At 37.3% G+C, this 26,408-nt stretch overlaps 1 protein-coding gene across 2 annotated transcripts in view; it reads right to left on the bottom strand.

Annotated features, from left to right (window-relative positions):
* LOC127790716 (protein SEMI-ROLLED LEAF 2) overlaps positions 1-26,408 on the bottom strand; it is a 49,051-nt gene that overhangs the window by 11,387 nt on the left and 11,256 nt on the right. For both annotated transcript variants that reach the window (XM_052320333.1, XM_052320334.1), the window contains 14 exons: positions 18,292-18,407; positions 15,994-16,108; positions 15,724-15,852; positions 12,212-12,259; positions 10,383-10,570; positions 10,093-10,289; positions 9,686-9,978; positions 8,894-9,472; positions 8,283-8,432; positions 4,349-4,424; positions 1,960-2,087; positions 1,620-1,832; positions 1,395-1,526; positions 262-384 (listed from right to left, as the gene is read on the bottom strand). In XM_052320333.1, the coding sequence (XP_052176293.1) occupies positions 262-384; positions 1,395-1,526; positions 1,620-1,832; positions 1,960-2,087; positions 4,349-4,424; positions 8,283-8,432; positions 8,894-9,472; positions 9,686-9,978; positions 10,093-10,289; positions 10,383-10,570; positions 12,212-12,259; positions 15,724-15,852; positions 15,994-16,108; positions 18,292-18,407 (2,487 nt within the window). The remainder of the gene's footprint in view (positions 1-261; positions 385-1,394; positions 1,527-1,619; positions 1,833-1,959; positions 2,088-4,348; positions 4,425-8,282; positions 8,433-8,893; positions 9,473-9,685; positions 9,979-10,092; positions 10,290-10,382; positions 10,571-12,211; positions 12,260-15,723; positions 15,853-15,993; positions 16,109-18,291; positions 18,408-26,408) is intronic.

Here is a 26,408-nt window from a genome sequence, read left to right as displayed (position 1 = left end):
TAAGTTAGCTTGCCAGCAGTCATGGAAGGGTTTCGAGTATATTCATCATTGTGAGTGCCTTTAATTTCTAAAATTGTTACATGTATGTTTATATTTGTTATAAAGGCTAGGCTAATAAACTGTAATCAACTAGGATATGAACTAGATGAGAAACAATTTCTGGCTAAAAATGTCCTCATGTAGTAATCTTTTATACCTTCCCTTCCCACTTATTGCAGCAAGAACAGAATGAAAAATGAAAGAGGCGTGATAATAGCATACTGATTCTAGAAGTTGATTGACACTCAAGAGATCAGAGGCTTCTATGTCCAGCTCTGGATTATCCTCAGCTTGATTTGCAAGTAAACTTGGGATATCAGGATCTACTGCAAAATTTGGATCAGCCTGCAGATTTGGAAAAATAAAAAAAGAATAATGAAACTCAAGAGGCAATTTCAACGGGTTACCTAGTACAAAGGTTTTTAGAGATTTGATAAAAGATATCAAGGATGGGTATTTTGAAATGATGCAATATATTTGTAATGTAGCTATGACCATAGGAAGACCAGTCTTAGGCAAAGTGCTGCTTATCCTATTAGTGCAGATTTACATCAAGGGTCTATGTTAAGCCCTTATCTTTATGTACAAGAATGCATTCGCCAGAGATGTAGAAGATGAAATACCACAGAGCATTTAGTATTTTCTAATGATGTTGTCTTAATGAATGAAATACAAAAGGATCAATGCTAAGTAAAATTTTGAATAGTAGCTCAGAATCAATAAGGTTTGTGATAAGTAAGATTAAAGCTAAATATGTGGAAGCAGTTTAGAAAAGCACCAAATGTAGTGCAGAGGTAATAAGATTTTTAAGGCCAAAAGTTCGATTTCAATGCCTAAGTTCAAAGACAGAGAAAGGGGTGGCGAGCACCTTCACACCCCACCTCAAAATTGAAAAAAGTTCTAGTTGAGCCTTCTAAGCCTTTCAGTATTTACAAAGAGAACTAATTCTTCCCCCCAAAACAACCCCCCCCCCCCCCCCCCCCCAAAAAAAAAAAAAGAGTATAGAAAAGAAAAGAAACACTCAAGAAATTTATTTAGCCCTTCAAAATTCATCCTAGCCTTTTTTTTTTTCCAATATAAATAATTCCTCGAACTAATAGGTGTAGCACGTCCAAAATAAGAGACACTTGGTCTAGATGGTTCAGACATGTACAACAAAGACCAATAAATTTCCCGGTTAAGAAAAGTCTATCCAAAGGGCAATGTTAGAGACAAGGGTGATCAAGACTAAATTGAATGCAGACAATGAAGAAATAGAAGATATTGTGTTTACTGAGTGTATGGCCATCAATAGTGCAGAACTGAGGATCCCAAACTCAAGTAGTTGGAGAGAAAGCCTTAGTTGCAATAATTACCTCATCCACAGAATTATGATAATCTGAATTAGACTGGTACACCAGTCGTGGAATGTCAATGAATTGGGCTCCAAGAGGACATGTATCATCAGGTAAGAATTCGTTCAGCAGCTGATCTCTTACAGTGGACAACTGAAACAGCAGAAAATAATTTTGAAATCACTAACAATATCTGCAGCATAATTTTGAGATTCATGATTGAAAAGAATTTCTGCAAAAATCTACCTGAAGGTTTAGATTGGATGACTTATCCAAACATGTCACAATCACAGATGCTAAGGATTCTTTAGTCTGGTCCTCTGTGATTTCTATATCTTGAAGAGATTTTGAAGCAGAACTATCATCTTCCTTAGATCCATAAATATTTTTGGGATGATGAAATTCAGTATCAATTGCCTGCAGCTTGCAGTCTTCAACTAAACACAGGAAAGGATCAACCTGGGAAATAATAGGACATGTTAAAAGCATATATGTGAGTTAGCTTTGATGATGTAGATGAGAACATTAGCATTTAGCAGATGGAAATCAAATGGAAATGGAACCTTATCAGCAAAGAACCACCTACCGTTTTATCTGTAAGTGCAGCTTTGACACATGGAATTAGAGGAAGTATATTGTATGCTTTTGCTGAAAAGATGAGCATGGAAGTTGCCAAGGTAAAGAGGGATCTGCGACGTGATGGTGGCAATGGCCCTGTGAAAGAACAGAGGATGTCCAGTTTTTAACACAGTTGAGGTGATGTAGTCAAGATGATTGGAACCCACTATATAACAAATAAAGTTACTAGTTTTATGTGATTAGAGTCCTTGATTTTATCTTGATATATTTTAATTTCATTATGACGTTATATAGGGTAGAATTTAAGTGGTATTGATTATATATCAGGACTTGTTTTATAAGAGTTCTTGGTGTTTTAGAAGTAAAAACCTATAGGTATGGTTTATTTCATGTAACACAAAATACAAAGTAATTGGAACTTTGAGAGATTCGATCTCTCTGCTCTCTCCAGATTTTCCCCTCTCTGTTTCTTGTTATCACGTCCTGTCTTCTCTTCTCCCACTGTATTTCTTCTTTCTTCTTTGTCCTTTATTCCTCTGTTCTTATGCTTTCTTTCATGTCTGCTTTCTACTGCACCTTTCTGCTACCTTTCTCTGGGATGATCTGAGATTCCTCTCTCTCTCTCTCTCTCTGACCTGTTGGATTCCTTCTTCTTTCCTCTTCTTTGGTCCCCATGCCACTGTGTTTCTTGTTTTCTGTCTGATTTCTACTGCATCTACATAGCTGGGACAATTTTCTTCTCCTACTAGTGCTGCTGATCCATGTATTTCATGCAAGGCCTTGATTTTTGAAGCTACATCAAGATCTCACGTTAAGTTGATCTAAATCATTATCAGACAATGAATTTGATCGAAATCATGTCACTGTATGATATTTGATGACAACAAAAGGAAGATAAAAATGAAGTAGAAGTAGAGTTCAATAACTTCATTAAAACATCTGGATTAGTGCCTCAATACTCTAATTGCTCAGAAGCATTATTACAGCATATGCTACCATCCGCAGAACAAGTTTCAGTACAAGAAGCTAATGTAGAATAATAGCAAGATTTGAAATGAAACTTCAATGGGACTGCTGTGTTAAGTTAGACATTTGCCGAACAATAACACAGATGACTCACCAAATCATACCATGTGCTTGTTCTACTTAACAGCCTCAACCAAAATTAGTATTCTGTATTGGACATCCAGATAATGACATATTGGATGCATCCTGTCTTAGTGACCACTGCAAAATTGCATGGATCTTGAACCATTCTATTGGGCAAGGTTCTAGTCTTCTTCACTGCCTGTAAGTGTTGCTATCTATGTGATAGGATCAAGGAACGAAGACATATTGAGGGAGAAAAGGAAGAATCCTAAGACCAGAATAGGCTTATTTTATATCTGAGAAAAAGAAAGATTTAGTTTATATATATATATATATTTATATCTTTATTTTCAGATAATTCTAGAGGGATTATATTTTTTTCTGTATAAATAGGAGAAGAATCAATAGGAACACTCAACGTTTGATTCATATTCAATATACAGAATTTTGGATTCTCTCCTCCTCTCGTTGGTATCTCTGCTTCTCTTTCTCTATTTCTTCTTCTCATCTCCTATCTCTCCTCTCGCGTATTTTCTCCTTCTTCCTCTTCTCTTTCTTCTCCTGTCAATTTTATCTTGTCCCTTGGTTCGGCATCATTTAATGGGAAAAAGTCAATGGACTTCAATATTGATGCAATTATGCAAGATGTTATTAACAGACAAGCTAATAAGATATCCATGATTGCAGCTTGTCCAGAAACATCTGACGTGACTTACTAAAACTTGATGCAAGTAGCATCCCTGATATAGAATAGAAGAAACTCCTAAAGGGCACCAATCCTTATATAGAAGTAGCAGAAACTCCTTCACTTTTTCTACTTTTCAGCTGCAAAAATTACTTATAAACAAAATCAATCATCATCATCAATTGCACCTTATACTAACCAAGTTAGGGTCAGAGGCATGACATTCATAATATCAATTGACTTCTAAAAGTCACATTGACAACATGAATCCATGCATAAGAACAATCTGACAAAATTTTAGGCTGGATGCCTTTCTTGATGCAACCCTCTAGTGAGGGAATAATGAGATAAAGTTACAACACTATCTTCAAATGGAAAAGTTTCATGAGATGAGAGCGAATGAAAATTGATATGGTCATGTTCCATCACATGGTCAATTGATAGTAGAAAAGACAGTAGATTCTGCCTATGTCTCTTACAAATTCATGTTGTTATAAATACTAGAAATTTCATAGACCTCAAAACAAATCCCCATCTACCAAAGTTAAGAAAAGAATATATAAAAATAAGGGGAGCTAAAGAACCACCAAATATGGGGTAGATTGTGAGTTGGGTTACTAACCTCCTGCTGCGAGAGAAATGCTTCGCAGTGAAAATGCTAGCTGAAAGCTTTGGACTAGAACCTCTTGACTAGAGTTCTGCAAACATGATCAGTTGAAATAAGAAGAAACTGCCTAACAAAGAATATAAATAAAAGAAAAGCTAGAAAAAGATGTTTGAGGCTGAGAAAGGATGATAGTGCTTATTACAGGTGGCAAATGGACCATACCTTTTCAAATCAATTCAGGCTTTAGTAGCACTTGTGTAGCCCAGAAGACTGCCGTTGCAGTTCTAGTTGGGCAACCAACCTCAATAATTAAGCAAATAATAAAGCACATTTACGTCCATAGTGGACAAGCATGTTTAAATATCAATAATGGCTCCACTATTTTACCACTAAATGTTCCATGAATCAATTCAACATCAACAAAAAGGGTTCATTTGATAATGCAACTTTTACCCTTGCTTAGCTTGTTTCCATAACTTGAACCTATGACCTTCTAGTCACAAAAGAGCAACCTACTCATCACTTCCAGTTGGCCAAAAAAAAAAAAAAAGCCTGAAAGCGTGAGGTTTTTTGCTTCCGGTTAAAGCATGTTAGAGGAACTGAATCAATCAATAAAATATCAAAAGGGCTAAATGATACCCACTGGAAGCAGAGAAAAGAAATCTCAGGTAATAAGCAGATAAAAATCCTGGAAGAGATGATTTTATAACCTTAGTGAGCTAGATCAGAGATAGCAAGGATGCCTATGTGGATATGCCAACTTCAGTAGCAAATTTTCAGTTGAGCTCTATGTAAGATAGGCACTTTATCCTTTTTGTTATCATGGTCAAATTTATAAAAGAAGAAGACCATTGGTAAAGGAAGGGGCGACAAAGGAGTAATGGAAGGAGTATTTTTTGAAGCTATCCAATGAAAGTGGAGAAACAAATATTACATTGGGACATCTTGATAGTTCTGAGAAAGGTAGAAATTATATGTTTTATTTATGTATTTTTCCAAAAGAAGTAAAGCAAGCCATAAAAAAGATGAAGAAAGGTAAAGCAGTTGGATAGGGTAACATCTTTTGTACAAACATGGAAATGCATGAGAGAAAAAGGCATTTTCTTGTTAACCAAATTATTTGATGTGATCCTTAAAATGAAGAGGATGCCTAATGAATAGGGAAGAAGCACTCTTGTGCCTACTTATAAGAACAAGGGAGACGTTCAAAGTTGTGGAAGTTATAGAGGAATTAAGCTCATGAGAGACACATGAAACTTTGGAAGAGAGTGTATTGATATGTTTGCCTTTCGAGTTAACCTAGAAGATCAGTGAAGGCAGTGGCATAAAGCAACTAAGATTGGTTTAGATAGGCGGTTAGAAATTATACCCTAAATGTAATTAATGTAAGTTTGGAGGTCAAACCGGAATTATCTAAATTTTGATTAGTTTCATTGGTATGTCCGCACTTGTTATAAATAGAGGGCGAGGGGTAGCCAGTTGGGATGCAATTTTGTTCTCATTTTCTATTGAAACAAGTGTTGTGATCGTTCTGAGAGAAAGGCTAAAGAAAGATAGCTTTGTAATTTTGGGGAACGAGGGTTGTGTGGTACTCAAGAATAGTAGGGAGGGAACTTGCTGTTGTATTGATCAATTGGTTGGAATAAAGAAGACTGCTCATGGGGTGTTTTACTATTGGATGTAGGGTTGTAATACTTGCAATCCGAAGGATAAATTTCGGTTTCTTGTGATTTGGTTTTCTAGTTTTTGTTTAAGTTTTATGAATTCTTTACTTTATATTATCGTTAATATTTATTTTTGTTAATCCGAGAGTGGGAAACGTATTTGAGAGAGAATTGTTCATTTAAATCTGCCTAAACTAGTGAGTCTAAAACAACAGAGTGATGTCAAAACCCCAAGAATTAGGAAGATATTTTCTTATTTTATTTTTCAGTTGTTATATATTTATTTAGTGGTTATTTACAATTATGTTCTAGAAATTATAGTTATGGAATAGTGGGAAGGTAGTGGAGTGATTTAGGAGCAGTTACTAGTAGTGGTAACTGCCTTGCAGAGTTTGGGATAGCTTTTATATAAAACTATACCAACGTTGCTCGGGATTATTTATGGAGTATCAAAAGATTATTGAATTCTCTCTGCTCTCCCACAAGTTATGTCTATTTTTTCCCCTCATTTCTATTGGTTCTCCCTAATTTTAGTTTGTTCTCTCCCTATTGTTCTCTCTAGTTTCCCCCTTAATTCTTGCTATTTCTCCATCAATTGATAGTTCTATCTTCTAAGAAAACATCAGTTAAGACTAGGGTCCTAACAAGTGATTGAGTAGGTTAAAAAGAGAAAAAAAGGCATCTGAAAACCAAATTGGTTCATGCTTGGTAGACTAGTAATAGGAGCTATATACTTGCCGAGGTAGCTGATGGAAAGATAGAGATAAAGAAAAGGAATTACTTGTGGTATTCCTAGATTTAGAAAACGTTTAAGGCAAAGTCCCTAGCAAAGTCTTGTGGGGTTTTTAGGGAAAAAATGAGTCCGAATTGCTTAAATATAGAGAGTAGATTCACATATCTGAACATGCAGATGAGATACTAAGGCCTTTGCAATTTACAATTAGATTACATCAAGGATTAACATAAAGTACTCATCTCTTTGCGGTAGTAGTAATAGATGAACTCACTAAACATATCCAGGTAGAGGTGTCATGGTTCATGTTATTTGCACATGGCATTGTCTTGGTAGATGAGACAAAAGAAGGTGTGAATATATGGAATGTAAGTTTAGACAGTTCAGTAAAGACTAGGTGTGGATGATGTTAGGGTGAAGCTTGAAGATCAAGTCATCTCAAGAGAAGATTAGTTTAGATACCTTGGATCAATCATCCAAAAAGATGGAGAGATTAATGAGGATGTTATGCATAGAATTAAGGCAAAATTGTTAAAATGGAAAAATGTGTCCAGCATTTTAAGGGATAATAAAATTTTGTTGAAGCTAAAAAGAAAGTCTTATAAGATGGAGACAAGACCAGCTTGGTTGCATGGCACAAAATATTGGGCAAAAAAGCACCAGCATATGCAAAATATGAGTGTAATGGAAATGAGATGTTACGATAGATTTGTGGCCATACAAGAAAAGATAGAACTAAAAATGAGGTCATTTATAGAAAGGTCAGAGTGGCTTCTATTGAAAATAAGACACATGTGACACAATTAAGATAGTTTAGTCATGTAAAAAGAAGACAAACAAAGGCTCTTATGAGGAGAGTGGAGGTAATGAAACAAATTTTTAGCAAAAGAGGTAGAGGAAGGTGTGCACGTGCTAGCACACAAAAAACTTTGGATGGAAACACTAAAGTATGATGTGAGTTACAAAATCCTTACAGAAGATATGACCATAAATAGAGATTAATAGCAAGTTAAAATTCATGTAGGCAAACCCACTCAGTAAGATTAGGCTTGATATGTTCTTGTTTCCAAGTCAAAGACATAAACTGGATTGTGGATATTTTGTTTTCTATCCCTGTCCCCTCTGTTTCTCTCTCTCTCTCTCTCTCTCTCTATATATATATATATCTTACCCACCAATCTACCTAGGTTCCCCCCCTCTCAGGATGCCTATGCAAGTAAGTGGGTCTCTCTAGGTTAGGGAGCCACAGTTGGATGGCCCATTTCTGAAAAGCACTATTCAATATGGAGATAAGAAACTAATCTAGAACAGATCTGTGCATGATAACATTTACTCTACACACAGATGTTGGAAAATTTAGACTTCAGTTGGAATAATGACAAACTGATCCAGAGAACATGATTTGTCATATGAAAGAATGTAATTTAGATGAGTTATGAACATAGATGAAACTAACATGAGGTTTAACATTCTGAGACATAATGAATCAGCTAGAAGATATCAGTTTTTTTATTAGAATAGAGTGTAGAGGCAAATACAAATTAACATTTACCTTGGCACGAGAAAACAACAACACAAGGCTGTATGTATGAGCAATTGCTTCATAATTTTCAGGCATATTTGCAGGGGAGATGGATTGTGCCCAAATTGATGACAGCAGGACGCTGATCTGCCTGCTACTCAGCCTAAGAGAGACTGATTCCTGGTATTCAAAGAACACAAAATGGCCACATGAGTTGGCAATCCAAAATATCAGTAAGATAATGTGCATAAGGAGTCACAGATAAGAGCTAAGGTCACGTCCTCAACCTCCTCGGACATAAATGAATGGGTGTGGACTAAAAATGTTATTACATCCCCATGGAAATATAATGATTCCACAATTTTCATATCCATATTGACTTGGTCCACTTGCTACCAAGTAAAACTTAGTCTGTCAACAAAAGATATCACTTAAGCTCATAACTAGCGTAGCATGGGAAAAAAATCAGGTTGAAATCAAGTGTTCCCAAATCAGGCTGAAGCTTGGCTTGACTGGATTCAAGAGGATATACACCCAGTGAACTAAAGTTGGCAGCAGAGACAGGCATAACAAAGGTGTCTTAGAAATGCACCCCCAACAAAGACATGGGTTCCTAAATTCAACTAGAGGCCAAAACATACCAATTCTTTATTCAAATTGTTGATAGAACCTTCATCTGCTGTTGGAGGTACTGGTACATTTCTGATGCTATAGACTCGACTATATGTTGACTTGATTCTGTTCAACATTCCATTATTGCTGTCCCTCTGTTGCCCCTCGGTAACAAGTTTTTCCTTGTCACCCAGACTAACATTTTCCCTTGAAGACGATCTTTCATTTCTCAGCTTCTCAAAAAGGGCAGCTGAAGAAGAAAAGACTGAAACTGTTCTTGAGAGAGTTCTTGCTAGGTCTGCAGCATGCTTTGGCTCAGGAATAGCTGAGCTTGTACGAGGGCAAACTGAAGATGGCACAAGAACAACAGAGAAGATGCGGTGAGCTCCAATTCGTGTTTCATGATCTGGATGGACCATAGCTGGCAATAAGTGATGAAACAAAGCCTCCGGAAATGCCTTCTTTTTATATGATAAATTTGGTATAGAGGCTACAATTTGAGCAGTGCGAAAGACTGCAGCAATAGTGGTTCTGGCTATAACTGTAATACTTGATATGTTCTCCAACATCGCAGCCATGGTATCAAGAATTGGCCCTGCATCTCCAACCTGTTTTGCGATGGGAATTCAAACTAAATATGTTTAAACACTTCAGATATGGTAATGAAAATTTCTAAAATAGTTAGGATTGGAACTAGTGATCTTATAAAAAAGTTCAAATAAATCTTACAAACCTAAATGTAAACACAGGTATTTCAAGCTCAGGCTCTAAGCAGCTATAAAATTGCAGTGTGTTTAGGAATATTGGGAGAACAATGATACCTTAAGTGATAGCTCCACCAGGCATTCATCCACTGCTTCCTGAAATTTTCTGTTCCACTTAATTACATCAGCTCCTAAATTTGCATCATCAATTGAACAATGGATGCTTTTCCTTAAGTGCCTCATAACATCTGTTATTGCACCAATTATAGCTACAGAAGGCTCGACCTTTGCATGTCTAGCTAAGGAGGTAGTAACCTCAACAATGTCAAGCTGCATGTTGGGTTGTTTAAGGACATTTTTGTGGTCAAGATGCTTCACTAAAATTGAAATCAAAACGTTTGCATTGTTCCCTGCAAAGTAAAATGTAGAAAGGATATGTGATAGAATGGCATTAATGGAGAAACTGCGGGATCATCTGTAAAATCAAGGAAAATAAAAGAAAATTTTAAATGCAATGGCAATACCAGAATCATCCATCAAGAACTGCATATCCTTGAGGGCAGGAAAAGCAAGCCCATTCTCAGCAGGCCATAAATTTTCATTATCGAAATAGCGGAACAATGATTCCAGAACACGCCGCATGGTTGAAGCCTCCTTGGCCAGCTTGGCCATATTATGCAGGCATACCCTGGACCAGAAGCAGGGGTTTCTTGCATCTTCCCTGTAAAGAGAAAAAAAACAACAAAAAATATTGAAATAAGATAACACAAGAAGTTACAGGTGCAATGAGAGCTCTTTTTGTCAAACAAATTACCCTGTCACAATTGTTTCTCCTTTCTCGTTCACTATTGACCTCCAGGAAGGAACCCTTGTCATGACCTTTGGTGAAGGAGAAACATCGCCCTCGTCTTCACCCTCTTCTTCCACCAACTGGCTCTGGTTGTTGGTCTTAGAGGACTCTTTACCAGGACTTCCATAATTTTCCAAAACTACTGAAACAATCTATTTAATGACAAAATGTCAAAACCATTTTAGTGGAAATTTATTCACATAGCAATAACATAGAGCTATTTGTAAAGTCTTACAGCCACAGGAACTTTGATAAGAAGAAAGGATATGTGCAACATAATCAAACAAACTAATATAGAACTATGCAAAAGAAGAAGATAATTAAAAATATAAATGAACATGTGATGCATAATTAACAACATACTCACTTGTTGAAAATTCTAGAAACCAAGTGCTGTTTTATGAAAAGGGAGCATTAGCATCTTAAGGATAATCAAATTAGCCATAACTACAAGAACCTTTCAGATTACAACAATCACAACCCTTAATCCTCACTAGGTTGGGTTGGATACATGAATACTGGACCTCCAGCCATCTCTATCCGTGGCCAAGAACCTTTCAGAATAAATATGAAAAAACATTAAAGGTAGAGGCCCATAGACTACCCAGATATTTCAGTAGGACAGCCCTTAATGGCAAAATAACTTCAAATAAGACTTAGCATAGATAGAAATGCATTACAGGTGCCATACAAAAGGATAGCAGCAACCAACCACATATTTACAAGGTCTATAAAAACTGAGCAAGGACCAACCAACTTGGGCTCTTTCTTTCTTGTTTTTTGGGCTCAGCTCCACTTCATTTTGACAGTATGTCCACCAACCAACCAAGGCAGGCATACTGAACTTGGCTTGTAGGAATATTTCAATCTATAAGGAATGTGTAAGACCACTGTCACTCTTATAACAGCCTATGGTAACATTCCTTCTGTGGCAAGGTCGAAAATGGGACACCATGCTCTCCATAGCCAAGAGGGGGCAATCCCTTTTGAGTAAATGAATGAAAGAAGAAAGCAGATAATTAAGCTTCCTCACTTTAAACTAAATGACATTTTGAAGCGGAAAATCCATGCTGTCAGTTTGAGTGGGAGTACCTGAAATGGTATGTTTTAGGAGTGGAAATTTATTGGTAGGATTGTTGAGAATTAAATGTCATTGAATAATAGAATCTTATGATTGTTTTTAGGGTATTATTTGTTTATTTTAGTCTCAGAAATATAGTTTAAAGTTCATTTTCTTCTCTCTCCACCATTTAGTTCACTTATAGTCATCACAATAGGATACAAACCTCCTCCTGTCTACAAAAGTAACAGATTTTAGATTTTTCACCTTATGCTGGTGAGTAACATATACCAGTAACTAAGTGGTAAGATGCATAGAAATAATGCTACTGCCTGAGATACTGCAGCAGCCTAAGAGATTGTCAGCAACCGAAAAAAGCTCAGGATGAAAGGAACAAAAGAAACAATTAAGCCATTAACAGTTCGATTTCATCAATATAAACACAATAAGAACTCATAGTCACAAATCATACAATAGTTAAAACAGTAAGTCTAATATTCATATGCTTATATGGAACTAGGCCCAAGCAAAAAGTAACATGCTATGTTTAAAGAGGCAAACAACAAATGAACTGGCTCACACATGTGTGACACACACACACAGAGCTACCAACAGGTAGCAAAATAAGCCATTAAGCAATGGTGACAGAAATAGCAAATCAAAATAATGGAATTACAACTACAAGTACAGGTACAGACCGTAAATGAAAAATGAACAATGGAAATGTGCTTACATTGTCAAACTCAGCTGAAATGTGGGAGTTTTGACCCATGAACCAAACCTACACAGCACACCACGAGAATGATGATCAACTGATTTAAGATATATTTTACAAAGAACTCAGAAATAATAATTTGGGCATAAATGATAAACAGAAGCAACAGCCATGGGTGTTCATCTGATAGTTGTGTAAACCTAAACGAATCATATGGCCTGTTTAGCCATGTTGTGGGTTGGCAAAACAACGCTTTTGAGTAGATAAAATAGTTTTTCTGCACTTTTTGTGATATTTGGCTAATAGCAAAAAGCATTTTTTGTATGACAACAAAACTATTTTTTCATTGTGGATGGGAAGCAAGAATTTGAATTTGGAGTTTCTGATGTGGAGAAGAAATGGAAGCAGAAAATAAAATTATGTTCAAACCAATCAAAGTTATTCTTGCAGAAGTGCTTTGAAAACTGATTATGCAACAGCAGAAATCTCATAGCAATACCAAATAGATATATACAGACATACAAACTCTGCCCATCTGCAAGTGAAAGTTTAATTGCTAAGAGATAAGTTTTTGGATACAAGGACCAAAAAAGTTAATCACCTTGCTTGTGGGGGCTGCTCTTGTCCTGTAGGAAAGTCTTCCTCAACCAGATGAATTATCATTTTGAGATCAAGGAAAAAGGAAGATAATTTCAACTGTATCAGGCTTCAACAGGAAGAGAGAACATAATGAATTCTTCCTTTTAAAGGGAAAGCCTTTTCCGGATAATCTCTTCTTTGAGGTTGATTAAAATTAATAGATTCTAGAAAAGGAAGGGAAAGAAAGAACTTCTTATTGCTTAACAGTCTGCTTGGCCCTTCCTATCTCAGATACCTCACAGTTTTTCCTCACTTTAGATGTCCAACTGAGCTGGAGCTGTGGTGTTGTGAAAGAGGTAATAGAAATGGTTACCAATGACATTGGAGATACAGTGAAATGTTATTTTTTAATCTTTTACAACTTATCAACAAATTTTTTAATCTTTTCCTAATTATCCTCCTTGCCCATGGAAAGTTTAGGTCCTTTTGGCCTGTGTGGTGAAAGAGGAGAGTGAAATATTAATCACAGAAAGGTCATCAAGTATCATGTACAGAGAATTTTATTAATTTCTTAGATCTATGCATTACAATGTTAATCTAAGAAGCACTGAGACAGATACAGGAAATGGATCTGCGCTGTCAGGAACCCAGGTTTGAGACTATGGTTTTCTTTCAAGACAGAATTGACAGAGAGGAAGAAAGAGAGAATTGAGAGAGAAACAGAGAGAATAATAGAGGGAAGCAGAGAAATGAGGGAGAAACAGACAGACAGTAGGGAGAGAATTGAAGAGAAGAGAGAGCTTGATTAGAGAACTTGAATTCTGATAGATTCTGATACCCCCTGGAACTGTGGGATAGCTTTTTATATATAAAGCTATCTAACAGTTACAACTTACAGCAGTTACCACTACTGAAAACATTCCACTACTCCACTTTCACTACTTCACTACTTCATAACTGTAAATAATAGCTACTACTAATTCACAATTGCAATAAATAACTACAACTTCTCCTACATCATTGCCTACATCCAGGTCGTGACATTCCCTCCCCCTTAAAAGATTTCTTGTCCCTAAGAAATCATAGTAACTGGCCACTCTTTCTTTATCCAATACCTGCAGTGTCCTTTTCTTCTACTATCCCTTCATCCACTTCAATTTCTTCATAAAATTCTTGCATATCAAGAGGAACGGGCTGACAGTCATTAGTATCCATTATTGCCGAGTCGAGACACTCTAAGCAGAGCCTTCAACCATCATCTAATGTAACATATCTTGTTTCCCTTGGCTCCATTTGCTCACAGCTACAGCATCGAGGAGTCCCATCATACTCATGAAAAGGACAGTACTTCTGGATCCAAAAAGGATGCACTCTATATTCAATTAACCCAACAGCATTTGCTGGTATAAAATGCTTGCAGACATCAAATTTTGGGTGATAGTGCTCCTTGTAGCAAGACCTATGATAAGAATAATTCCAAGGCCTAGAAAACTCATAATCGCTAATTGGTTGATTGCAAGCATGGCATCTAAAACATTCTGGATGCCAAGCTGCACCCACGCAATTCAAACTTTCATAACCTACCTCAATGTTACAGCCAACACATATTCTGAACCCTGTCAAATTCAAGCTTTATTGTATAGCTTTGGCAGGTTGTTCATCTTCTTTCAATTGGGACTCATTATCTTTTAGAATCGGCTCTAAAGTGGATCTTGGGGAAAAGTCCTCCGGCAAGCTGGCCTGAGGCATTTTAAAGAACATTTTCAGAAGTCCATCCAATCTCTAGCCGAGGTTAGAGAATTCTTCCTTAACTTTTTTTTTTTTTTTCAAAGACTGCATAGCTTCTTTGGTGGCGGTGCTCTCCTCTCGGCAACGACTCACCGCCTCTTGAGTCTGCCACAAACCTAACTCCAGGGTATCTAACCTTGTCTCTAGTTGCTTCATACGGGTTCCTTCGGCCATCTCTTCTGCTTGCCTTCTGAATTCGATTCTGGTGCTGAGAACCAACTGCTCCAATACTAATTTGTCAGGAATCCAGGTTTGAAACTATTGTTTTCTTTAAAGATAGAATTGACAAGAGAGGAAGAAAGAAAGAGAATTGAGAGAGAAATAGAGAGAATAAAAGAGGGAATCAAAGAAATGAGGGAGAAACATATGGAAAGTAGGGAGAGAATTGAAGAGAAAAGAGAGAATTTGATTAGAGAACTTGAATTCTGATATATTCTGATACCCTCTGGAACTGCGGCATAGCTTTTTATATATAAAGCTATCCAGCAGTTACAGCTTACCACAGTTACCACTAATAACAGTGGTTACCACTACTGAAAACATTCCACTACTCCACTTCCACTACTTCACTACTTCATGACTGTAAATAATAAGTACTCCTAATTCACAACTGTAAGAAATAACTACAACTGTTCCTAAATCATTGCCTACATCTAGGTCATGACACGCACCACTCAAATAACCAAAGTAATTTTTAGGAAACATCAGGACACAACACAATGAGGACACTATAATTTATTTATTTTAAAAATCTACCCATAAACAAGTTGAAATCTTTGTAGTTCAAGTTCCAATACTCATGTGGTCTGCTAAATGCCAATCTACATTGCCCTTAATCTTATAATTGACTCTCAAGTTATTTTTTCTAATATAATTATAATGTGGTTCTTATTTCTTTAGGTGATTCTGCAGAGACATGATCCATCAAGTGCTTGTAAAAGAAACCATTTCTAAAAACTTGAAAATAGCAAGACAGCTCTAGATGAGTGCCTGATTCATTTTCAGAGGTTTTGGATAAGGGTCAGTGCCCAATAAGGTGTCCAACATGATACAACACCTAGTTAGAAGCACCAGTGTTCCTTATAATTGATGGTAAGTTCCATGATTCCAACAAGCAACAATTACAGTTAAAAGATAAAGTTTGCTTTGTAAAGGAAGAATACCAGTGAAGAAAGGGCTTGCAGACCAGCTGAACGAAGATGCTTTGCTCTCTCATCTTCCCCTAGTTCTTCAGCAAGATGACAGAGCTTCGGAATAAATCCTTCTAAGTTAAACATGTAAGTCCCATCTGTCTGCAAAATACAGCATGGATGTGCAAGTCCAAACTTTTGTGTAAGCATAACAGCCTACAGGCTTGACAAACATTAGACTTATCTCATTTCTGTAGATAAAATGACAAAGTTAAGTTGCAAATTAAATGATGTCAAACCAACCTGGTTATTTACGAATTCAAAAAGTGTCTGGCATCCAATTATTTGTATATCATCCTGTCGTGCTTGATCCAATAGAGTGTGAATGATGCTTAATAAACTGCTCGCAAACAGAGGCCTGTCATGCAGGCAGAAATTATAATTCAGAAACATAAATATACCTGAACAAAGAGCAGAAGGTATACATAAAATCATGATATCTATCAATGTTATCTCAGTTTGCTCTCTCCTTTTTTGTGAACTCAACTCCACTTGTGAATGAATATTCTCACTGCAGTTTGTCATATCGAAGGTGAGAATAAGAAGTAACAAGTGTATGCAAAATGAACTTCCACCAATTACATAATAGTGAAAAGGAAACCATTGCTTCTTAAATAGGAAGATCTTTACCCTAATTTGTAACAAGCTAGACATGATTAGACATAATCCAACAGGAAGGGGAGGAGTATACGACAAGGGATCATCATGTGCAAAAGATTTTGAAAGAGCTCACTTGGCTACAGATTTGTTGTTTATTGACTTGCTTACATACCAAAAAAATTTAATGCGAGAGGTTTAAAGGGAAAACTTGTCAATCTGATATGAGACATGAGGATAAGTATGGCTAAGAAGGAATCTGCAAGAAAGTGGTAGACCATTATCCAATTATAGCTCTGTTTCCAAAGAAAAAATCTGTGATCATCCACTTGGTAGCAACTATTGATAACTAATTAGAGCAGCCTCATTACGTATAGAAATGATGAGTTTGGCTATCTCAGTCATTGATAGCAATCCAAGTTCAAGACACTATACTGCACTAGTACTTTACAGTAATTTCTGCAAGCACTGCCAATCCATAATTCAAGATATTCTTAAGTAATTAATTTTATGATACTATCATAATAGATTATTGTTATGAAAAAGAGGTAATAGTGTAATATTAAATGTTAGTGAAAGATATCCACTGCATGGTACAATATTACCCTCCCTTGGCTTGCTCTTGCATCCAAAAATCTGTTTCTAATATTTTAATTTGGTTTCTACGGGAAAAGCTTATAAAATCTGTGTTGAGTCTCAAACTCAAATCTCTAAGAGCTTAAGCAAAACTAAACAAAATACATATAAAAAATTTCTCTCCTCTGAAACCAAAATCTGTGCAGGTGCTTAAGCAAGAAAATAATTCATGGAATTAGGAGAGCCTATCTGCTCTCAAAATGAAATAGGTTACATATCCTAAAAACTATTTTGTCAATGGATATATTTCCCAATCAAACCAATGGAGAAACCTAACCAAAGATGAGATTCTCACTTGCCTTCCAAACTCACAGATAGGAATTGCAGCACATTTTTGCTTCCCTTTCTAGTCCTCCTCAAAAGTTGTATATGTTGTTGAATCTATAGCAATCCTTTTTGGGGACTATACAGTTTTTATTGGTCATGCCTATTTTCTGCTTGCACACGCTGCATTTTGTTCTCTTATAAGGAGCAGGGTACTCCTTGCATGTTTCTACTGAATTTTAGATTTTATTCTCAGTAAAGATATTTAAATATCAGTATCCATCAGAAACATCAAGGACAAAAGAAGGCCAGTGAATACAAGGATGGGCAAGAGTCCACTAAAACAAACAACACAAACTCAAAGAATTGAATAAAAGAAGATCACATGTTACTTGAAACGCTTTCAACAGTGAAGTGCTATCATGAATAGAAGGAACAAGCAATCCAGAAAAAAGAAAGACTTTTTTCAATGGTGGAGGGGATCCAGTCTGGATCTACCCAATCAAGATTTTATCCATAATACCCCACAGATTAGCAGAGTCTTCTTGAATAGTAATGTAGGCTCCCAACAGATAATTGATGTATAACTGCCATAAATCTATCTCACAATAAATCCTTGGAACAACTTCTTTTAAGAGCTTCTATGACATAACCAAACACATAAAGAGAGTGGATTATTCCATTTACATAACTACAGAAGATAACCAATTTTATTCCACCATTAAATCACAAATTTCCACACCACATTTTTATCCATTTCTAATGGAGAACTTGGGTAGATTTACAGCATAAAATGAAGGCTGATTCTCAATAAAAGAACAAAAGTTGCAAGTGCAATCTAAAATGACCAACCAGAAAGATGAATTTACTTCGTGCATTTTACAGATTGCCACAAAACATGAAGTCATAGAATAATATAAACAAATATATGAGAACTGTTAATGGTAATAATATCTTCATAAATAATTGAATGAAAGCATTTTAGTAAACAGATAAAATGAAACTATGAAAGTGCAAGAATTAAATCAACAACAATTAACTCACATTTGCTCCTTACAAGTGATTAACAACTTCTTGTAAATACATGTGACAACTCTTGCGGATTGAAAGTTCTCATTTCGTAGTTCCTTGTAACATCTTTGTTCAAGTGAACTTGTGATCTGTTAATCAGAATTAGAACTTCAGTTAATGAAGCAGCAACAACAATTTTCATGGCAGCTTCTCCATAAATTGGTAAGCACTGATGTATCCTATCAGGTCCATGTATGAATGCAAGCATGACATAAATTGATTCAATTAATAAACAGACAATCAAGAAATGTCTTCTGACCAAGAAATCTGCCAAAGTCATATGAACAGCTTTTATGACATTGACTTTTGGCTAGATTATAGATGATGATAGACTCCAATTAGGGTGGATGAAGACAAAAGGAAGTGTGTGTGTGTGTGTGTGAGAGAGAGAGAGAGAGAGAGAGGTCCATCTATAATTGTGCAAGAAGGAAGTGAGAAAAACCAAGAGGCAAAAAAGCAAAAAGAAAAAAAAAAAAGCATAGATATTATACACTTCTAAGGTGAATCTGCAGAGTGAACAGGAATCACATATATAATTTTATTTTGTGGATCCAAGGAATGGACAACAAAGAGAATTGATATTGCAGAAGCCAAGAGGTTGCAACAACTTATTTTCTCAGTTGAGTTTTGAATTAGAACAAGATAAACACTAAAGTCACATAAACTTAGTTTTTCCTTTTCATAAGTTTTAAATAGACCATACAGTATAGTAATTGTCTATACTTGATTTTTTTCATCCTTCTATGGCCTTTTTTCCCTTATTAGTGTTCAACATGAGGCCCTTGGAAGCAATATAGCAATAGTAAAATCTTTTAGCTAGGTCAGCTGCAGGAAAATGCGGAGACCTTGATTAGATTTAAAGAGGCTAGATGCATTTCTGTAGAAAATATGTAATTATTCAGTTTTGAATATTCTATTTGAGTGTACAGTTTATTATAATTTTATCCCCAGGATAATTCTTTTCCCACTGCCTTGTTCGGCAGTTTCTAAGACATAACCAACTCCTATGAAGCGGTTACATCTGTACCATAAATATTACTTTGTCAATTTCCAATGAAAGGATGTTGGTATTCTGTCAAAAACTACAATTTCCTTTTTGCATATGCATTCACGTTTTTATGGGTGTTAGGCATGTTCTAACCAGACATAAGGAGCAACTCAGGCCTAAGAATGCCAATTTCATTAGCCAAATTAACTTTCTCCAACCTGGTAAAAGACTCTTGTAGTTGACAAAACCAAGGTGGAGGCTATGGTCAAGATTAGCTCAACTAGACAACATGGGCATTTCCTTTATGATATGTATGTGTAAATCCAAAATAATATTTTCTTATTCTTTTTTTATTTTATTTTTTATTAAGTACATATCCAAAAGGGTCTTGAAGGCGCGAATCAAAGACATGCAGATGGCATGTCATTACTCCATCACTGATAAGAGTAGCAGTTACTTCAAAATTAAATATTGCAGCTGCTTTCTCACCAAGGTTAAGCTGGGACAAAGACAACACAACCCAAGATCATATCTGCATCTCTCTATGTGAAAAGAGAACTGCTATAATCTCAAAGAATGACTCTGGCCAAGCTGCCATTCAGCTACTGTTGGAGACCTATTCTGAGTGGGGCAACCCAAAGGAAGAGACAGGTGAACCACCAAACTTCCAAGCATTGCATCATGGACTAATTTTGTTCACAATACACTGTAACATTTTCTAGGCCAAGTATCCCCTGGGATTAGCAAGAAAAGGGAAACTTACTGAAACAGTTTATTGCACCATTTCCTGATTTCCCAGCACATTTAGCATGCACCCCATCCACAGGCATATTATTAGATAATTTGTTCAAAAGATGAGCTTAAGTTCATTGCAAAAAACAGTAGCATTTAGTCATGAGGAACTAGTTGCTCAACAAATGGATGTCATCAAATTCCTGTCATACAAAGTCTTCACCTAACCCCTGGAGGCCCTGCTTGACCAAATTAGGAATGGCACCAGGCCCTTTGTACCTAGAGAGAAGCAGCCACCCAGCCAAGCTCATTCTCTAAGGCCTAGTTATCTACTGATGGAACCTTGTCCCTTGTAAGGATTTAGAATTTCCATTATGATAGCACTTAAACAACACAGTTATCCCTGACTACTTGCTCTTAATAACCTAGATTCTCTCCCTTCCTGTTCTGATCTTGTAGCTATTTGTCCCTATCCTGTTTTGATCTGGGTTTCCAGCTGGGAATTAATCCAAGAAGGGCCGTGGCTTGGAAGGTGGTCATGGACAGGGTTAAGAGTCAGCTCGCTTCTTGGAAGGCTGGGATTCTATCCATGTCTGGCCAGTTATCATTAATAAAATCAGTTCTTAGCCATTGCCAATTTATTACATGTCTCTTTTCAAAATTCTTGTTGGGGTGGCTAAAGCTAAACTGCAGAGAAAGTTTTTGTGGTCCAAAATGAGGGGGTGGCAAAAATGGCTCTTACTAGATGGAAATTGGTTGAGTTGCCTAAGAAGTTGGGTGGGCTTGGGGTGGGGTCCTTGTTGGCCAAAAACAAAGCTTTGCTCTTTAAATGGCTCTGGAGGATGATTAGTGGGAGGGATTAACTTTGGTGTAAAGTTGTTGGGGCAAGGTATAATGACATTTTTTTCTGGAATCCAAGATGTGGAGGTTAAGCGGAGTTTTAGTTCTTGGTGGCAGGGCATTGTTGGTTCTTTTACTAGTAGCAATGAGGCTCGGTCAGTGGCCATGGAAGGGGTAAAAATCTATCTGGGTAGGGGCGACTTGACTCAGTTTTGGGAAGACATTTGGGTGGGTATCTCTTCTCTTTGGGACTTGTTCCCAAGACTTTATGCGGTGTCTTTGGATAAAGGGAAGAGGGTGGCAGAGTTGGGGTTTTGGGTGAATAACAAGTGGTTTTGGTGCCTTAGCTAGAGGAGGCCGCTTCTTGAAAGTGAAGAGTCTGTCTGGGCTGAGCTGCTGAGGGTTATTTCCCAAGTTCATTTAGTAAGTGGAAGGGGAGATCAGGTTTTTTGGTCATTTAAAGGGGATGGTTCTTTTTCAACGCACTCTTTTAATGAGAAACTTTGTTCATTGATGTTTAGATCCAATGTTCCCCCAATTAATTCTGTGGCAGCTCGTGTTTGGGGTAGTTTGGCTCCTCCAAAGGTGGAGCTTTTTGTGTGGCTGGTCATTTGGGGGAAAATTAACATAAAGGACAATCTGGGTAGGAAAGAGATTCTATAGGGGGATGCTCTACTTTGTGTGTTTTACGGCTTTATTCCGGAGTCTGGACCACCTCTTTGTTCACTGTGAGACAAACTTGTGCTTGTGGCGACGGATTTTTAGGTGGTGGGGTTATGAGTGGGTTTATCTGAGTTCGGTTGGGGGTTTATTTGATTAGTGGGATTATTTTGCTTGGGATAAAGTGCATAGGAAGATATGGAAGTCTCTTTTATATGTGGCACTATGGACGGTGTGGTTAGAGCATAACATGTTAGTTTTCGAGGATCAGGGGTCTAGTGCGGTTGATATCTTTAACTTGGTGCTAGCCAGGTTAGTGGCTTGTGTAACATCTCACATCGAGCAATAGGAAGGACCAGAACAACTTACCCTGATGGGCCTACATGAACTTCCCAGGGAGTCACCCATCTTTGAGCTATCCCAATTCAAGCACGCTTAACCTGAGAGTTCCTTGCCTACATTTAACCCAAAAGGTATCTAGCTAGTGTTGTTTCCTTCCTTACTTATCCTTGATATATACTGCTATTCTTTGGGCTCTTGGGATATTACATTCTCCCCCCCTTGAGCACATGATGTTCTCGTCATGCGACCTTACAACTGGTCCTAGATCTTCTCCCCTTGGGAGTTATCATCCTAGAAGCCTGCCAGGAGCCGCTCTTTGTACAGGCCCTCAAGCCTCGGCGCCACTCCCCGCCCTTATCGGATTGCCTTCACCAAGGGTCGGCTCTGATACCACCTGCAGCATCCCACATCGAGCGATAGGAAAAACCGGAACAACTTTCCCTGATGGGCCTACATGAACTTCCCAGGGGGTCACCCACTTTGAGCTACCCCAGCTTAAGCACGCTTAACCCAGGAGTTCCTTACCTACATTTAGCCCAAAAGGTATATAGTTGATATTGTTTCCTTCCTTACTTCTCCTTGATATATACTACCCTTCTCTGGACTTTTGGGGTATTACAGCTTGGGTTAGGGTTGTGGAGCCATCTTTTCCTTATTCTGTGGAGCCAGTCATCATGTATGCTTCAACTCTTGGCCAATAAGTTCTTCTCTCTCTACCAGGCTGGTTGGTTATGAAGGCAGCTTGGGTTGTCCAAGTCTCCCTAATGGCTGGTGGTAGTTGGGGGGGGGGGGGGGGGGGGGGGCACTGTGTTTTTCTAAGGATTGTTGTATTTCTCTTTTGGTTTCATTAATATCATATCTGTGCTCACTTATTTAAAAAAAAAAAGCTATTTGTCCCTATCATTAATTCCCAAAGGACGCCTACCTACTAGGATCCACTCTTATACATTCCTCAACAACCCAAATTCAAGCTATGTATCCTCAAAATTTTTAGTTTAGTGTAATATTATTCTAGGTAATTATATTTTCATTTTCCTAATTTTCATATGCTAGGCTATTTTGTGTCTTCAAAAATCTTCTATACTTGATCTTCAGGACTCATCTTGTTGAGCCAACTTGCACATGTTGATCATAATGTAACCCTAAGTTATGTTTTGATGATGAACAAACCCTTGTGACTTGTGAGTGTAGGACTATTGGTTTTTTTATTGAAAAATTGAATTTGCAGCTCTATGGAGACTTTTGTTTCCTAAGGAATTGCCTAAAGCAGTCAGATATTTTGAAGTGACAGATATCTATCCTTCCTTATCCATGAGATTTCGTAGGGTCAGGGATGTTTTTTGTGGCAAGTTTTAACTTTTTAAATGCTTCCTTTGATACAATATTCTCCATACAACCATTATTAATAATAACATCACAAACCTTTGCTCCACAAGTTACCTTGGTGTGAAATATGCTATGCCATCTTCAATCTTCTTGTTCTACCATCTTAGGAGTAGATAAAACCCATTGTACAGCAAGATTTTTGCCTTGGACAGGTAATAAGTCAATTTCTTCCTCCTCAACTCCAAAATATTCATCATAAAGAGGTTCTCCACTGTATTATACATGCTCAGCTTCAGCTTCTAGTAAATTAACTCTATGTTGAGGACAAGAGTAAGTGCATTGGTTCAATTCATGATAACTGAAACATTGAAGGCAGATTGTGTAGGGTTGCTGCTAGCAACATTTGAAGCTACAAAACAGATGACTTCTTTCCCCCTTTTGCTGAGAATTTAGCCCCCAACAACTAATACTGCTTGTTTGGTCCTTTCTTGAAACTATTTGTGCACTTTTCCAACCTTGGACAGCAGCTGGAAGCTTGGGACTTGACACAAAAGTCCCTCAAATTTAAAGGATGCCTAGCACCAAAATGAGCTATCCTTTTTAGCCATTAAAGCATATTGTCAAGCATCTTCAAGCTTAAACAAGTGTACAACACCCACATCATCTCTTACAGATAGGTTAAACTGGCCAAATATTGTGAAGTCATCCTTTCATTGGTTTCATTTAACCCAACATGTAATGATAGATTATCAAACTCTATTGTGTACTACTCCACGGTCATTCCTTTTTGCTTCAAGGAATGGAAACTCTCATATCCATTGCATAATCAGCTGACGCCTTCATATGATCCCAAATCTGAAGTTTTGGATTCCCTTGTGAGCATGCTGCTCTAGAACTCTTTTACACCATTGAAGGGCAGTGCCTTTCGATTTCAACTTCACAAAAACCACCTTCTTGTCTTCTGTCATAGGATTCCACTCAAAGTAACTCCCTTAGCTTGCTTCCAAACCCATCACATGCCACAAAATCTGCGGTTCCAGCATCATGAAAGGGGTTTTCATTTTTTTCCATCATCAAGTTCTCCCTCAAGACAACCTTCTGGCATGTAAAAAGGGTCGTGATTACCTTCCAAGATCTCCATACTTCCCACAGAGTCTTGCGGCAGCTGTTAAGAATTCATATTAGCTTGTATTAGATGTCTTGTATAAACTAGTTGTACCTTGTCCCTAGCACACGTAGCTTGTACATTGCAGTTATAATCTTCTAGTATAAGTACTTGTAATCCTAGCTTAATGGTGATTTGATTTTGTTCTGTCCCTCCAATTTCTCCATTCCCTCTTCTGTTTTCTCTCAATTCTGTATGTCAGATTTTTCATGGCATCAGAGCCATTGAGGGATAAAACTGGAGATTTGGAGCAGATTTGATGAAGTTCAATCATCAAATCTTGTTTACTGTATTCTCAATCTGATCATCTGGTCAAGAGTTGTGACCTGATCACTCATTATTTCTCAGATGATGTTCAGATCAGCGATCTGATCAAGTTTCTATCAGGAGATCGAAATCTCTAGGCTTGGTCTGAGATTGGAATCTCTAGTGCTTGATCTACAATAGAAATCTCTTGGTCTGAGATTAGAATTTTTCTGTGGTCTGAGATCGGAATTCTCTAGATCTAAATGGCTGGATCTGCTGTTCTGCTGTATTCTACTGATTAAGATTTCTCTGATCAGGACTGTTCTTGAAGCTGTGATCTGCTGCTGTGGAATTCCTGAGACTGAGATCTGGTATTTTGGAGTCATCTCGTTGTGTTGATTGTTGAAATTAGGGTTTGACATGTCTGGTTCTCAGGTACTGTCTCATCCTTCTACTGTTGTCCCAAACATATCTGGTACTCCTGTTATTACAACTGAAAGGTTGAATGGGAAAAATTATTTTTCCTGGTCAGCCTCAGTTAAAATGTGGTTTCAAGGCCAAGGGGTTAGTGATCATCTAACTGAGAAGTTGATTGAGATACCAGAAACTGCTAGGACATTATGGGATAAAATTGATACACAGCTTGTTTCTGTGTTACGGCAGTCCATTGAGCTAGATCTAGTGCCTCTTTTTCGTGTTTATGAAAGTAGTGCATATATATAGTCACATGCACAGAGGCTTTATACAAATGACATCCTTCATTTGTACACAATTATTAGTACACGGTTTAAACATCAAAAAGGAGATTTAGATATGACCACATATCTGGGAAAGGTTCAATCTACTGTGACAGATTTCAATATTATGCTGCTAACCACCGAGAATATTATTGAACAGTGTGTCCAACACAATAATTTGTTCATGGTGCTTACATTACATTGGCTGGATTAGGACCTGACTTGGAAAGTGTGAGAACACAAATTCTCAGTGGATCTGTCATTCTTACAATGGAAGAAGTATTTGTGAGGCTGCTGCGTAGTACTCAGTCTTTTACCGGTCATGATTCTGTAGCTGAGGGTTCGATTATGGTTTCTCAGGGTACATCCTTTGGTAATCAATCCATGGTAATCAGTCCAAGAATAAGCCACCATAGTGTGGTGGAAATGGTGGAAAAGGGGGAAATGGCCTTTTTTTTCATATTGTCATAAACCAGGTCATTATAAAGAGACCTGTTATGCATTACATGGTTGTCCAATAAAGCAAATGTGGCATCTATGGATGATATCACTAACCACCTACAGGAGGATTTTGTTTCCACCTCACTTTCAGTTGGTCAGGGAGTTATCTCTGAGCCTAGTGCTGTTTCTCAGCTTATTTCCAGAGAGGAGTTAACTGAATTAACTAAGTAGGCACCTACTTCTGTAGCCTCAGTTGCACAAGCTGCAGGTTCTGTTCCTTTTCCAATAGCAGATTCTTCTCCTTCTGATTGTGTATCACATTCCATGCTTCGTCCTTGGATCCTTGATTCTACAACCTCTGAATATATTTCTAGTAATAAATATTTGTTTTCTCATATTGAATCATCTAATACGTTGCCTTCTATTTTCGTGGCTGATGATTCTAAAGCCATTCCTACAGGTATGGGCCAAGCTAATCCATTGCCTTCCTTATCCCTTAGTTCAGTCCTGCACGTACCTTGTTGTCCTTATAGTTCTCTGTCAGTTGTTTGACTAAATCTCTTGATTGTCGGGTTATCTTTGATTCCAATTCTTTTTTGGTGTAGGATCGGAA

This window comes from Diospyros lotus, chromosome 14 (assembly GCF_014633365.1).
Source record: "Diospyros lotus cultivar Yz01 chromosome 14, ASM1463336v1, whole genome shotgun sequence".
Taxonomy (NCBI): domain Eukaryota; kingdom Viridiplantae; phylum Streptophyta; class Magnoliopsida; order Ericales; family Ebenaceae; genus Diospyros; species Diospyros lotus.
This window is presented reverse-complemented; position numbering and strand designations above follow the sequence as displayed.